Source organism: Hermetia illucens, chromosome 6 (genome assembly GCF_905115235.1).
Source record: "Hermetia illucens chromosome 6, iHerIll2.2.curated.20191125, whole genome shotgun sequence".
Taxonomy (NCBI): domain Eukaryota; kingdom Metazoa; phylum Arthropoda; class Insecta; order Diptera; family Stratiomyidae; genus Hermetia; species Hermetia illucens.
The window spans coordinates 86,480,670-86,494,504 of NC_051854.1; the positions used below are offsets into that span (position 1 = coordinate 86,480,670).

Consider the following 13,835-nt stretch of genomic DNA (forward strand, 5'->3'; position numbering starts at 1 on the left):
TATAGGGTGCCAATATAAACTCGGATCACTGTCTCGTCCGGGCTCGAATAACAACACCGCCCAGAATACCTCTGACAATCAGATGAGAGTTAACACTGAAGCCATCCATAACACCTATAAAGGGGAAATGGATGCCGTAATAACCACAGTCAACAGGGAATCTGGAGACGAAGCATCAACAAATGATCTTCACAATTACCTGAAACGTTATCATAAATAGACCCCAAACATACTTGGGCTCAGCCGGAAAAGGATTTGGAACGGCTGGTTTGACGATGAATGTAAGCTAGCAATGACACAGAAGAATGCTGTATACCGTTGTTGCATTCTCAAAGGACGCAGTCACACGCAGAGACTTAACACGAACTCCGGCGTACGAAGAAGCGACTTCACAGACGGAAAAAGGAAGCCTGGAAGAACCAAGAAGTCTGTAAACTAAAACAATACAGGGAACAACCGCGGAAGTTTCACCAACAAGTCAGAAGGATGAATCCTTAAACACCTCGATTCTCATCCTCTTGAGACAAACAGAGAAATCTGATTTCCGACAGAATGGGCATATTGGAGCGATGGGTTGAGTATTTTGATGAACTTCTGAACAACCAGAACATCAGCGAGTTGGAGGTCCCACCAATTGAAGACGACGAACAAATATTCCCACCTCCAAGTAGTGAAGAAACAGTCCGTCCAATTCATAGGCTTAAAAATTATAAGTCGCCAGGAGCCGATGGAATTACAGCCGAACTGGTTGAATATGGAGGCGACCAGTTAGACCAAGCGCTTCATCAACTTATGCTCAAGGTTTGGGACAGCGAATTAATGCCTGACGACTAACAACTAGACATTATCTGTCCCACACATAAAAAGATAGATATCACACAATACAGCAATTATAGAGGCATCACATTGCTGAGTACCCTCAATAAGATATTTTCAGCTATCTTGCGGCAATTGATGGAAAAACTAGTGGAATGTGGACATTTGTTACACCAAATCTATAAGGACAATATCTACAGTAGTAGACGAAGGAAACCTTGCCTGAGATGGAGATATGGCATAGGATAACAAACCAGGTTTCCCCAGTGTCCGCAGCCTGACTCTAGCCAGAACTGGGCAATCGCAGAGAAAGTGCATGAGGGTTTCCCTTCCTTCTCCACAGCTTCGGCAATGCGAGTTGTAGGGTATGCCGAGCCTAGCGGCATGGTCCCCTAAGCGCCAGTGCCCCGTGCAGACCGCCGTAATCTTGAATGCATTTGCACGCGTCTGGCACAGGAGCTCTCTTGATCGGGCTATGTTATAAGCGGGCAGAATTCTCCTTGACTTGCCACAGCTTGTAAGCCTTCGCCATCTAAGGCCCGCGGCTGCTAGGTAGTGTGAGTAGACTCAGCCCCCGACAGCCGCCAGCGGAACACCGACTGTATTCGCCGAGGAGCTGCCAAGAGCAGAGTCGTTGTTGAGTACAAGGCCTTGATGGCCGCTTGGCTGTCGGTCAGAATGGCTATGTTACGCTTGGGGCTCGAATCACGCTCCAGCCTTCGACAGACTTCCAATATCCAGACCATACGACTTGGATACACCGTGTATATTCGAGAAAACCCCCGCGCCGACTCCATAGGTCATCTTCGATCCGTCCGTAAAGAATACTGTGTCACAGTCTTGCAACACGCTGCCGGTTTTCCACTTTGCCCTGGTTGGAAGGTCCACAGCAAAGTTTCTCGTGAAGTTCAGCTTGCGTGTGACATGGTCCGTGGGGGATGCCCAGATTTCTCGAGGTGTTTCATCTAGGATGTTGCTGTGGCCGTAGGACTTCGCTGTCCAGCATCCGGACTCACGTAGTTTGACGGCATTGCACGTTGCAACATATTTAATGTCGAGATCTAGGGGGAGGAGATGCAGGAGTACATTGAGAGCATCTTGCGGGCAGGACTGCAGAGCACCAGTAGCACCTGCACACGCGGTTCCTTGAATCCGATTAAGCTTCGTTCTATTGTATTTTTTCTTCAAAGCCTGCCACCATACAATAGAGCCGTACGTCAGGCCGGAGACACCATGTGTTTGCAAAGGTTCTCTTGCAGGCGTAGAAGGCTATGCAGGCCTTCTTAATCCTCAGTTCTATGTTCAACCTCTAATTTAGCTTAGGATCCAGGATTACACCCAGATATTTTACATTAGACGAAAGAACCAATCTTTGTTCATTCAGCCGTGGTAGATGGAATTCACGTATCCTTGTTTTGGTGGTGAATAGCATCAGTTGCGTTTTGGTTGGGTTTATACTGAGTCCGCATCTTGCGGCCCACAGGCACACCTTTCGCAACGCTCCTTCCATGATGTCGTTCATAATGGACAGAAATATCCCTGATACTAATATCACCAAGTCGTCGGCATACGCCACCACCTTCACCCGCTGCTGTTCAATGTACGTAAAATGTTGTCCATTACTATTAATCAGAGCACCGGTGAGATGGCGCCACCCTGGGGCGTGCCTCTGTTCACAGCTCTGGTCAAGTGGTTGCCTCCCAGATCCGACTGGATTATCCTGATACTTAGCATGGATATAATCCAATGCGTGAGATACCCCTCCAATCCAATACCGGTCAAGGCTTCCTTGATGGCATCCAAGAAGGGAACAAGTGTATACTGCTTGTACTGCAACGACCGCTCAACCGTGCCAATTATCTCATGGAGGGCGGTTTCTGTGGATTTTCCTCTGAGTTAGGCATGCTATGACTTAGAGAAAGGCGTTCTCCCCATAATCGTCCTTAAGTGAATGTCCAGGACGCGCTCTAGGGTCTTCAGCACCAAATAAGCCAGGCTGATTGGTCCTTCGCGGACTCATGACTGCGCCTGCCCGCTTTTGGTATGAAAACCACTCGTGCGCGCCTCCAGGACTGCGGTACGTATCCTAAAGTGATGCAGCTCCAGTAAATCTCAACAAGCCACGGCACAACCCTTTCCTGCTGCTTCTGTAGCATGACTGGCATTATGCCATCTGAGCCTGGAGACTTGCATGCGGAGAAGCTGTTTATAGCCCAGCCGATCCTATTCTCGATAATTACCGTTTTGATAGCCTCGCACAGCTGGGGTTGTCGCAAACCCTCCAAGCAAGGTTCTGACTCACAGTCCTCCTCGTTGGAGGGAAAGTGTGTTTGAACCAGCAGCTCCAAGATTTCGCTAGAAGATTCCGTCCAGGAGCCTTTCGACTTTTTAAGGAAGGATGAGCTCTTATGTTCCTTGGATAGAATCTTACTGAGCCTCGCGGATTCACTAGTGCTTTCGATGTTCTGACAATAGTCCAGCCAAGACCGCCTCTTGGCGGTCCTGATAGTCGGCTTGTACTTCTTCAGGCAATCCTTGTATGGCTGCCAGTATTTTTGCTTGTAGCAGATGTTGAAGATTTCTCTGGTCAGCTTCCTGAGACTAGAGAGGTCTTCATTCCACCACGGTGGCAGGGTCTTTTTGCTGTACTTAGTAGGGTACGAGACTTTAAAGGCGGTATCAAATGCTCCGCTGACTTAAGTCAAAACTTGCAGAAAGTTTTTGTCAACTGATAAAATTTTCTGCAGGATACTGTGGTCGTGGGAAATAGTTGCATCGCTTTCAGTTAGATAACAATCCAGATTGTCTCGAGTATCTGGTTCGATTCGAGGATCTGGATAATGTATGTATTATGGTATGTTTTATTATCTCAGGTATATGAAGGAGAAGAGGAGACTGATGAAGTCAAGAGGGTGGATGTAGGACCTTCCAATTCGATCGAAGAGATGTTAACATCTAAATACAATTCGAGCAGGTAAGTGCTCACATGTGTTTACCCAAATGTCTATGTTGCCTTAACAAAAATTAAAGCTCCGAAACATGCTGTTTTTGCCATTTGCGTTATTGGCTGTACAAAACAATGACATTGACCGGAATCGAGATCACATAAGATGACAATGCAATTATTTGAATGAAATCATTTCGAAATAAATTTTGATTTTTGCCTCCTGCTTCGCCCCCGGAGGTTGCTTGCATATAATCATTTTTGGTCACTTTCATTGGGGCTGTTATTCAAAAATGCATCAAATTGCATGTTACCTTATCAAATAGTGATACAATTTGCGACTCGATTTTAATGAACCGAGTGGGAAAATATAGGAGTACACATCGTATCCACTTGACATGTGCAAAAATGCTTGCAAAATGACCAATTGCAGCCATTATTGATTGATTTATCAATAATTTCCAAACATATCTTACCGAAACATGATCTCCGGAGATACCAGTGGCTCCCGGAAAACAATAAGTTGCAAGTTGAAGCTGCTAACTCTGCTACTGGGCGTGATAATGCATTTCGTTGCGGTTTCCACAGTGAATGGTGTTAAGTGGCCATCAAAGAATTGGAATTACGTTTTTGTACCGGAGCGCCCCAATCAAGTGCACTCGCAAGGTTTCAAATAGGAGCGTCATATGTAACAAAGTTATTGGTATCCAAAATAGGTGGCCTGGGTAGAATTGGGTATTATGCGTGAGGAAAAACAATAAGAAATTATCATTAGCTGCGAGTATGGGAATTGCCGAAACGGATCCATATAAATTGCGGTTTATGAGCGGTAGCCATATCACAGCCAAACAGCTCTTTCCAGCATCTACAACTTGCATCGGTAGCGCGTATCCAGCATCGCATAAAAGTTCACCTAAACTCGTGAAAATGAAAGTTTCCGTTGTTTTCGTCATTGCACTTTTCGGTGGGTATTTCCGTGGATATATGTCGTGTTGACTCAGATACAACACACGTGATAAGTGACAATAACAATTGATATGGACTTTTGATTTCAGGATTTGCAACTGCTGGACATATCGGAGGCGGTGGCGGGAAAGGTGGCTTCGGCGGAAGTGGATATAGCAGCAGCGGATTACGTACAATTGCTCAAGGATCTGCCAAACAGGCGCATTCTGCAGTTGCTAGCCAGCATGCCGCAGCTCGTCAAGCATCTTATGTAGCGAAAAGTACTTTGGCGCAACAAGCTGTTCAAGCCGCTGCGACAGCGCAAGCAGCACTAGCTGGTAAAAGTGTCCTTTTGCAGAACTTGGAACAACAAAGTGCCGAAGCTCACGCTGCACTCGAGTCCGAGATAGCCCAGTTCAAACTGGCCCAAGAAGCAGCTAATGCAGCATCAGGAGCAGCTAAGCAAGCGGCTGCTCATGTGTCTGTTCTGACCAGTGCGTTGAATAGTGCTCAGGCTGCTGCTGAACATGCTGAAGAAGCTGCAGCTCATGCATCTGCGGAACTTGCTTCACAAACTAGCATGGTTTCCAAGGCCAAGGCCCGTCTTCAGGCTATTGAACACCAACTGGAAAGTGTTCGTGCTGATTTCCATGCCACACAGGAAGCTGCTCAGAAGGCTTCGGCGGCTGCTCAAGAGGCTCAAAATAATGCTGCCGTTGCCGGGGCTCATGCAGCGGCTGAACTTCAATCATCGGCCGCTCACCAAAGTATCGGAGGGCATGAAGATATTGAGGAGGCCTCTTTTGGCGGTCACTCTGGAGAGGTTTCAGGACATCATTATTAGAAATCGCTGTGATCAGAATTTACGTTGTTTAAAATGTTTTTATATTTGTAGTTCATGTGATGTTAAATTTTCTAAATAAAATATGTTGATTTTTTTAAAAAAGAGGTTGTAGTTTAGTTGCCTAATGCCATTTAACTAAGTAAACACCAAGAGTAAATAGCTTTTTATTGAAGGGACAAATTTACCCGTGAGTGTCCTTAGTTATCTTTGGTGATTTGATTCGACATCTAAACTTACAAAGGCGAGCATGTCAAAAGGTCAAATAGGATCTGCCTTTATCGCACTGGATAACAAAATCAAGGGCTCTGCGAGTTCTTCAAAGAACGCCGGAATACTCATCAGAAAATAATAATAATAACCGTTGGCGCAACAATCCATATTGGATCAGGGCCTTGAAGTGTATTAGAGCACTTCATTCAAGACCGCTACGGTACACTACAGGATAGCCTGTAGGAGGCAATGTGGTCAGCATTACGCTCGTCCGAGATTATTACCCTGAGTTGACTCAGGTACTCATCCACAGCTGAGTCGACTGGTATCCGACGTCAAATCACGATACAAATTCCACTGAAACCAGTGAGATTTGAACCGCGACCTTCCGTCCGATGCTCTAACCACTCAGCTATCCGGACACACAGAAAATAAGCACCATTATAAAGGGTATCCGGTTGGAAAACGACAAGGTTCAGAATAAAAGAGAATGAAGGCGATGCAAATGATACCCATCCAAAGCACGATTAAGGAAGCATTGAGTAAGAGGCTGCGGTTACAGCTAAATAAATGGCAGTAAACCCTGAAGAGGGAAACAAGACATACCCCCAAAAAAGTCGGAGTACTTGAGGGGATCGGGTGGAACTACCGACGAAACTTACTAGCAATTCGAGATTTCTCGAGGAATGTGTGATGGCCTGGAGAAAGGTAGCAAATCGAAAAGGAGAGATCGGAAGAAGGTAAAACCGGAGATTATCATCAACTCTGAACATAGTAAGGAGACGTATACTATCATTAGCCTATAAACTAAGGCAGCCTTCAAACTGTTGAGAGTAAGGGGAGTAACATTAGGTTGGATTATTTATCGGCTTAGGGAGCAGATTGTACAGAAGCGGTGCTTTAGATGCCGTTGTTGTGGTCACATTGCGAAAGCATGAATCAGTTTAAATGACTTTTCGAAGCAATGGAGCGCAAGACCATATTAGCGAGGACTATGGAGCTGATCCAAATTGCTTGTTGGGCACACTGAAGGAGGGTGGGGATCATCAGCAGCAGTTGTCTAGAATATAGAACACACCTAAATCCTAAATTGATAATCTGCCAGGCGACACAGGACCTAGTCTTGCAAACCATCTGAAACAAGTTCCAAACCGGAAGCTCGGCGCTTCAGGTTTCATAGGTTTTGTTGAATTTTTATGTATGAATAGCTGGGTCAATTTTAGTTCCATTTATAAATAGCTCGTAGTGTACATCTGTATTAAATCCGATATGGTACTGACGCTTTATCTATTAGGGAACACCAATTTGACGTAAAGGAGGCAATTTTGTCCCACTGTAACTTTGTTAATAACAGTAGAATTTCTAAAATTGATAGACTAGTAGCTTCCTCTAAACTACAATTTTTATTTTGCAGTGTAGATATATATACTGGGTGATGTGGTAGTTAGTTCTCTCGGGACGCGCTAATTGCTAATCGCTCTGGGTTGGATGATTCACCAAATTATTCAGGATATGGTGCCACATCACAGTTTCCAGAGCTTGTGATGTTTGCCAACCTAGCCCCGGACAGCCGGAGAATATACTTGCATAAATCTTGGATCAAAGGAGAACTAACTTACTGTTTTCTTTGCAATCGCTCTGCAAGAACAACAGTTCCGGGCACGTTCTACTGCTGCAATTTGCCACTGGATTCCCAAGCTCCAGCATGAAGGCTCCTTTCTGGGGCCATCTAATGCGGTTAAATTATGTGTATTGATGAGTTCTGGGTCGGCCTTCACCTTCCAGAGAACTTCAGCATATGAACATTGACCACGTTTGGAGATGATGACAGCTTTCGGTCTTATCTTTCCTTTTCGCAGGTGCACCTTTTTCCAGGATTGTACATCCTCCTTGAGAGATCCAGTTGCTTTTTCTGGAATTGCAGCTACATCAGTTTCGCCGGCAGCTTCAGCCGGGCTCCTCACTTGCTCCACTTTTTCAGGAGTTGGGCTTTCTTTTCTTTGGTGTTTGCTGGCCTGTTGATTCGGTTGATTTGGGTGGGCGTTACTTGGCCCGCCCGACTTTTTTTTTTAACCACGGGTAAGCATTTTATTCCCTTCTACCCGACTTGCGCATAAGTATGCCCATACACTGGGGGCTATTTGGCATCTCCATACAGGGGTAGTCCGACACTCATTACTGTATACCTTGTAGTGGATGAGTTAGTAGTTTTACTAAATAGAACGAGCATTCTGCCAAAGATATACGGATAACATGACCACACAGCAGGCACAACAAGCTCTGAGTCCAATTTGAGGATGATAGGAAGACTTTACAAAAAACGCAAAAGGCCAGTCTCCTCGAATTCTCATTCCCTTTTGGTTGATATTTTCAAGTAGCAAGTGTGGTAGAATATCTAAGTGTGATCATGGATACGAAGTTAAATTGAAACAGACATCTTAAATATATAATTAATATGGGATAGTGGACATTTTCCTCCATAATCAATAGTCCGACAGTCATTATCATACATTGCTGTTTTTCACGAGCAGCCATCTCCTTTGAGTATTCCCCCTTACACTTGTATATGACTTTACGTTCCGTAGTGAGAACGTCACTCCCGTAATCACCATCACAGATGGTTCTAAGACAGCATAGTAGGCAGACGCCACCCGCAAAGCTTCCAGTCTCCGTACTTGCGCAAGGGCCTTATGATATACCTCCTACCCAAGAGCATCAGCCCACACCTTCGCTCCGTAGAGCAGAATAGACTGCACTGCGCTCATTAGAACACTTCGCCTGCTACATAAAGGACCCTAAATGTTTGTTATTAGCCGACTTAAGGTCAAAACTATAGCTGCTACCATATCCGCTGCTGCGTCAATTTGATCCAGAATGCTCATCATTGAGTCGAGCGTTAATCCGAGGTACTTAACCATTGGTTTTGACTCAATAATCGGCTTACCGATCGACATGGGATGCAGGCTTGGGATTCTCTGTTTTCATCATGACTAGCACAAGTCTGAAATCATGAGCGATCATCCATCCCCTTATCCGCTGCATTAATATGCCAAATCTACTTTGAGCCTATTAAATAGCGCGTCCTACAACAAATGTTGTAACGTCATCCCGAGACGTCGCTCTTCTGGAATGTCGATTCTTAGCAGACTATCATAAGAAGCGATGCAGAAGTCCGGCCCTGGGGTGAATCCCTGCGAGGATAAATCTCCGGCAAGACGTATCGCTTGACAGAGTCTACTCCCCTTTCCCTTTGCTGACCAGCGAAAGCATCGCCACCTTCCAGCAGGAAGGAAAAACGTCCTTCGGTTCATCTGCTTGACCCTAAATAAGCAGGTTGCTATAGGTTCCCATTGACCTCGTCAACTAGGTCGTGCTAGCATTGCGGAGCCTTCCTTTGGCTGATTTGTGCTGGATGTCCCCTCCCGGTCGTATAAGCGTTGTGTCAACCGGTGGAGTTTGTGACACTCCTTCCGGAGCTCGACAATTTCAGCCGTCCGCCAATATATTGAGAGTTTCCTACGTCTCGTTGCCTTCCTGGGCTTGGAACTTCCAGAATCTACAACAGTTTTAACTGAGCACCGCCACCCCCAGGAGTACACTCCAGCGGAGCTCCACCTGCTCCAAGAGGTTTGGCAAATCTCCCAGTGTTTACTTTTGCGATGTTTCATGTGGAAGAGCGTTGAGAAGTTACGTCAACCAAAAGTCTTCCAAAGCTCCACGCGTCCACCAACAATACCAGTGATTCCGACGGAAAGGTTTCCCTCTGGGTGAGGAAGGCAGGTCTCATTCAAGCGCCACGAAACTGAAGTCTTCCCCGACTAGGATCCGCCCCTTCGTGTAGAAGGCAGAGACCTACAGAGCATCAAGCCTACGTGGAAAGTTTGGCATCGTTTCATTCAGTGTTATATGAATGCTTAAGACGTTACCCGTAAATATCGAATGCAGACATATCTTTCCCCTCGGCCTAGGGCAAGAACTTTAAGGCGGTTGTCGCCTCGAGCTGGCTTCTTGTTTGGGTACCATTTACTCATGAGTACTAGGTCAGTTTTTATCTGTGCAGCATACTGCGCTATTCATGAGCAGTGTGTCAAATGCTTTCATCATACGCGCCGCAAATGCTCCTTTTCGTTGCAAGAATTTGCTTTATGACCTACATGACCGCATCTGCGGCATGTTGGCCTGTTGACAGGTCCTCGACAAGTTACAGACGGGCGCCCGTAATCTAAGCACCTGACGCACTTAGTGGGGACGACCGGAATTTGTATCCTGCATATTACACAGTCAATTCTAATTTTGGACTGGGAATTCGTAGAGGTGATACCAATACGGGGATTGCTTATCTCCGGACATTCGCGCTAGATGAGCTTTTCTAATCCGATCTTTTCTGTGAGGCTGTCAAGATCTCTAATTTTCTGAGAACATGTAGGTTTCCCTTGACCGCTTCATTGAACGTACCTTTACTTGTCGTCTTCAGAAGATAATTCGACCAGGACTCCACTGACTTCCGTTTTTCGAATGGAAAAGGTCGATCTTATAATGCATCTCGCTGAGAAGCGGTATATTCCTACTTCGTCTCCCTCTCCCCCCTCTTTTCTTTTAGTGCTCCATTATTCGCTTAACTTAACATTAGGCCAGTTGACTCAGCTGTGAATGAGTACCTGAGTCAAATCAGGCTAATAATTTCTGAAGAGCGCAATGCTAACCACATTGCCTCCTACAGTGGTAATGTAGTTAATCGTCTTGAATGAAGGGCTCTAACTCACTTCAAGGCCCTGATCCAATATGGATTGTTGCCCCAAAGATTAGTATTATCATTAAGTTTAGGCAGATGGTTTTCTGGTGGCGTTGCACATCGTTGCGTTCCTTTCCGCTTTCTTTATGGAGCGCTGGAGACCACCTGAGTTACATATTCTTCAGATTCGCCTTTGTCCTTTCATTTCTTCCCGAGTTCGCTCCGCAACGAGCTATCTGCGATCCATTTCACGCTTACGGTACCCTCAGTATGTGCTTTTCGCGCATCTTCTTTTTCTCTCCAAGTCCGCCTATAGATGGAAATGCAATTAAGGAGTTCCTCCAGTTCCATAAACCGTTTTTTATAGAAATATGCAGACAGTATGCGCTTCACTACTACCGCGGATTTTCTAATAAGCTTACTTCGTTCGCCCCTACAACGTCGACAATTCCGAGGAATCCCAATGTGTCCCTTCGTATATCGACGATTAGCAGTTCAATCAGGAGTACAATCCAAAATTCCCCTACCCTCCCCCTTCACCGATAGTTATTTGACCACTTCATTTAAGCTAATACTGAGCCCATATTGCCGTACATTATTATATTCCGTGGTTGAAATAACTGAAATGCAAGCACAGTATGGAACCGACTCTACCAAAATCATGCACCCGGCCAAGCTTACGAGGAATATAACATGAATTATCGACAGGTTGGAATGGATTTGAAGATATGCTCGGAACGTTAGCCTCAAATCGGAAACAAAGGCAAACAATAATTACATAAATGCTCTCCACCCTACCATCTTACGAATAGGAATTCACCTCGCCTCTATGCCTACGGAAACCTCTACCTGTGGGCCTGTTTGAACGAGCGCCAAATCGGATAATTCGCTCTACAAATCTTCCATCTAACAAGCTATTAAATCTTACATATCTCCTGCTTGGTATTACAACGAGATAATTCGCATAGCAGTTTCCATCCATCCACAAATTGCAAGTGATTATGCTCCCCCATGGATGCTCATCGGCAACAATATCGTAACATGGAAATTAGTGATTCTGAATAACAATTAATAATGCTTCGTGTAATCTGAGTTTTTTAAGACATTTGATTTCTATCAGAAAAATTTCTCCGCACTAAGTTGCATCGCAAGGTAAAAAATACATTTTGTCCGTTTACGTGAGCCAGGTACGCGTGTAATCTTCACATTTGACCGGAGAATTATATGATAGTCGAATAATTGTACTTTTTCACCTGCTTTTGTGCATCTTTTTTCCGATTTCCAAATATATAAATGAACCCCGTATCGGAGGTGGCAATCAATTGAATAGTGGCAATAAGCATTTCAACATACACCAACCATCGAAGGCTTGAAAAAGATGGAACTCAGAATCTTTTGCGGACTGTTCTTTGGAGTCGCAGCGTTAATAAGTGGTAAGCATTCTTCTGTACTTTTTGTGACCTTTTGCTATCTAATAGGCATCGTTTTCTGCGAGTGTTAAGTTCAAGGAATAATGTTCACGAATCGCCATTTTTCTCTTCAGAAGCGGAGTACGTTCACGTTCCCAGACATCTCAATTTGTGCTAATGGGAAATAATATTATCTTCTTCTTTTTCTTCACCCTTTGTATCGTTCACAAGCGGGGCCGGCTCGTTGTGATCGGTTTCGCCATTTGGCTCTATCGAATACCTGATCTGGGTAGGGTAGGTGAATGCGTTTACGCACAGAGTGTTTGACTTCCGCAACAGTACGTTGTCGGACTACCAACTAAACACAACCCTGACATCAGAGAACTACCCTGGCACCGTTTGACACATTACTTCGGGCTAGCCCTTCCGCTCTTCCGGCTTTGAGAGCCTTCAAGTCAGGCAATCCCTTTTACAAATGGGAAGGGAGGAAGGGAGTTGTTAGTCCACGGAACGCCTTACCATCCGATCCCTCCGCCGGTCGAGTTCAATCCTCTTCTCTATAAGAAGAGTCCGAACATAATGCGAAACTCGATTGCAGCTGCCAGCACTCTTGTCTACATAAAGTTGCTAACCAAAGCCGTCCCAGAGAAAAAGGTGTGTTCAGCGTCCTCCGGCACCCCATTGCAGAACATACAATCAGAAGATCGCGCCTTCCCAATCCTGTGCAGGTAAGACTAAAAACTTCCATGCCCACTTAGTATTTGGGTGAGGAGGTGAAGCCCATAGTGTTTTACGTAGGTACCTGTCATCATCATCATCAACGGCGCAACAACCGGTATCCGGTCTAGGCCTGCCTTAATAAGGAACTCCAGACATCCCGGTTTTGCGTTGAGGTCGATATCCCTAAAAGCTGTCTGGCGTCCTGACCTACGCCATCACTCCATCTTAGGCAGGGTCTGCTTCGTCTTCTTTTTCTACCATAGATATTGCCCTTATAGACTTTCCGGGTGGGATCATCCTCATCCATACGGATTAAGTGACCCGCCCACCGTGACCTATTGAGCCGGATTTTATCCACAACCGGACGGTCATGGTATCACTCATAGATTTCGTTACTGTGTGGGCTACGGAATCGTCCATCCTCATGTAGGGGGCCAAACATTTTTGGGAGGATTCTTCTCTCGAACGCGGCGAAGAGTTTCTTGCTAAGAACCCAAGTTTCCGAGGAATACATGAGGACTGGCAAGATCATAGTCTTGTACAGTAAGAGCTTTGACCTTATGGTGAGACGTTTCGAGCGGAACAGTCTTTGTAAGCTGAAATAGGCTCTGTTGGCTGACAACAACCGTGCGCTGATTTCATCATCGTAGTTGTTATCGGTTGTGATTTTCGACCCTAGATAGGAGAAATTGTCAACGGTCTCAAAGTTGTATTCTCCTATCCTTATTCTTCTTCGGTTTGATGTTGTTGGTTGATTCGTCTTCGGTGCTGACGTTGCCACCATATATTTTGTCTTGCCTTCATTGATGTGCAGCCCAAGATCTCGCGCCGCCTGCTCGATCTGGATGAAGGCAGTTTGTACGTCTCGGGTGGTTCTTCCCATGATGTCAATATCGTCAACATAGGCCAGTAGTTGGGTGGACTTGAAGATGATCGTACCTCTTGCATTTACCTCAGCATCACGAATCACTTTCTCGAGGGCCAGGTTAAAGAGGACGCATGATAGCGCATCCCCTTGTCGTAGACCGTTGTTGATGTCGAATGGTTTTCAGAGTGATCCTGCTGCTTTTATCTGGCCTTGCACATTGGTCAGGGTCAGCCTAGTCGGTCTTATTAATTTCGTCGGGATACCGAATTTTCCCATGGCGGTGTACAGTTTTACCCTGACTATGCTATCATAGGCGGCTTTAAAGTCGATGAACAGATGGTGCAACT

At 45.4% G+C, this 13,835-nt stretch overlaps 2 protein-coding genes across 2 annotated transcripts in view; both read left to right on the forward strand.

Annotated features, from left to right (window-relative positions):
- Positions 1-4,528: 4,528 nt before the first annotated feature.
- LOC119659512 (glycine, alanine and asparagine-rich protein-like) lies at positions 4,529-5,633 on the forward strand. The gene is made up of 2 exons (XM_038067642.1): positions 4,529-4,724; positions 4,816-5,633. The coding sequence occupies exons 1-2, from the start codon at positions 4,544-4,546 to the stop codon at positions 5,547-5,549; spliced, it is 915 nt and encodes a 304-aa protein (XP_037923570.1). The 5' UTR covers positions 4,529-4,543; the 3' UTR covers positions 5,550-5,633.
- A 6,156-nt stretch (positions 5,634-11,789) lies between these two features.
- LOC119659927 overlaps positions 11,790-13,835 on the forward strand; it is an 8,726-nt gene continuing 6,680 nt past the window's right edge. Inside the window, exon 1 of the mRNA XM_038068264.1 lies at positions 11,790-11,924. Coding sequence (XP_037924192.1) covers positions 11,870-11,924 — 55 coding nt within the window. The 5' untranslated portion in view covers positions 11,790-11,869. The remainder of the gene's footprint in view (positions 11,925-13,835) is intronic.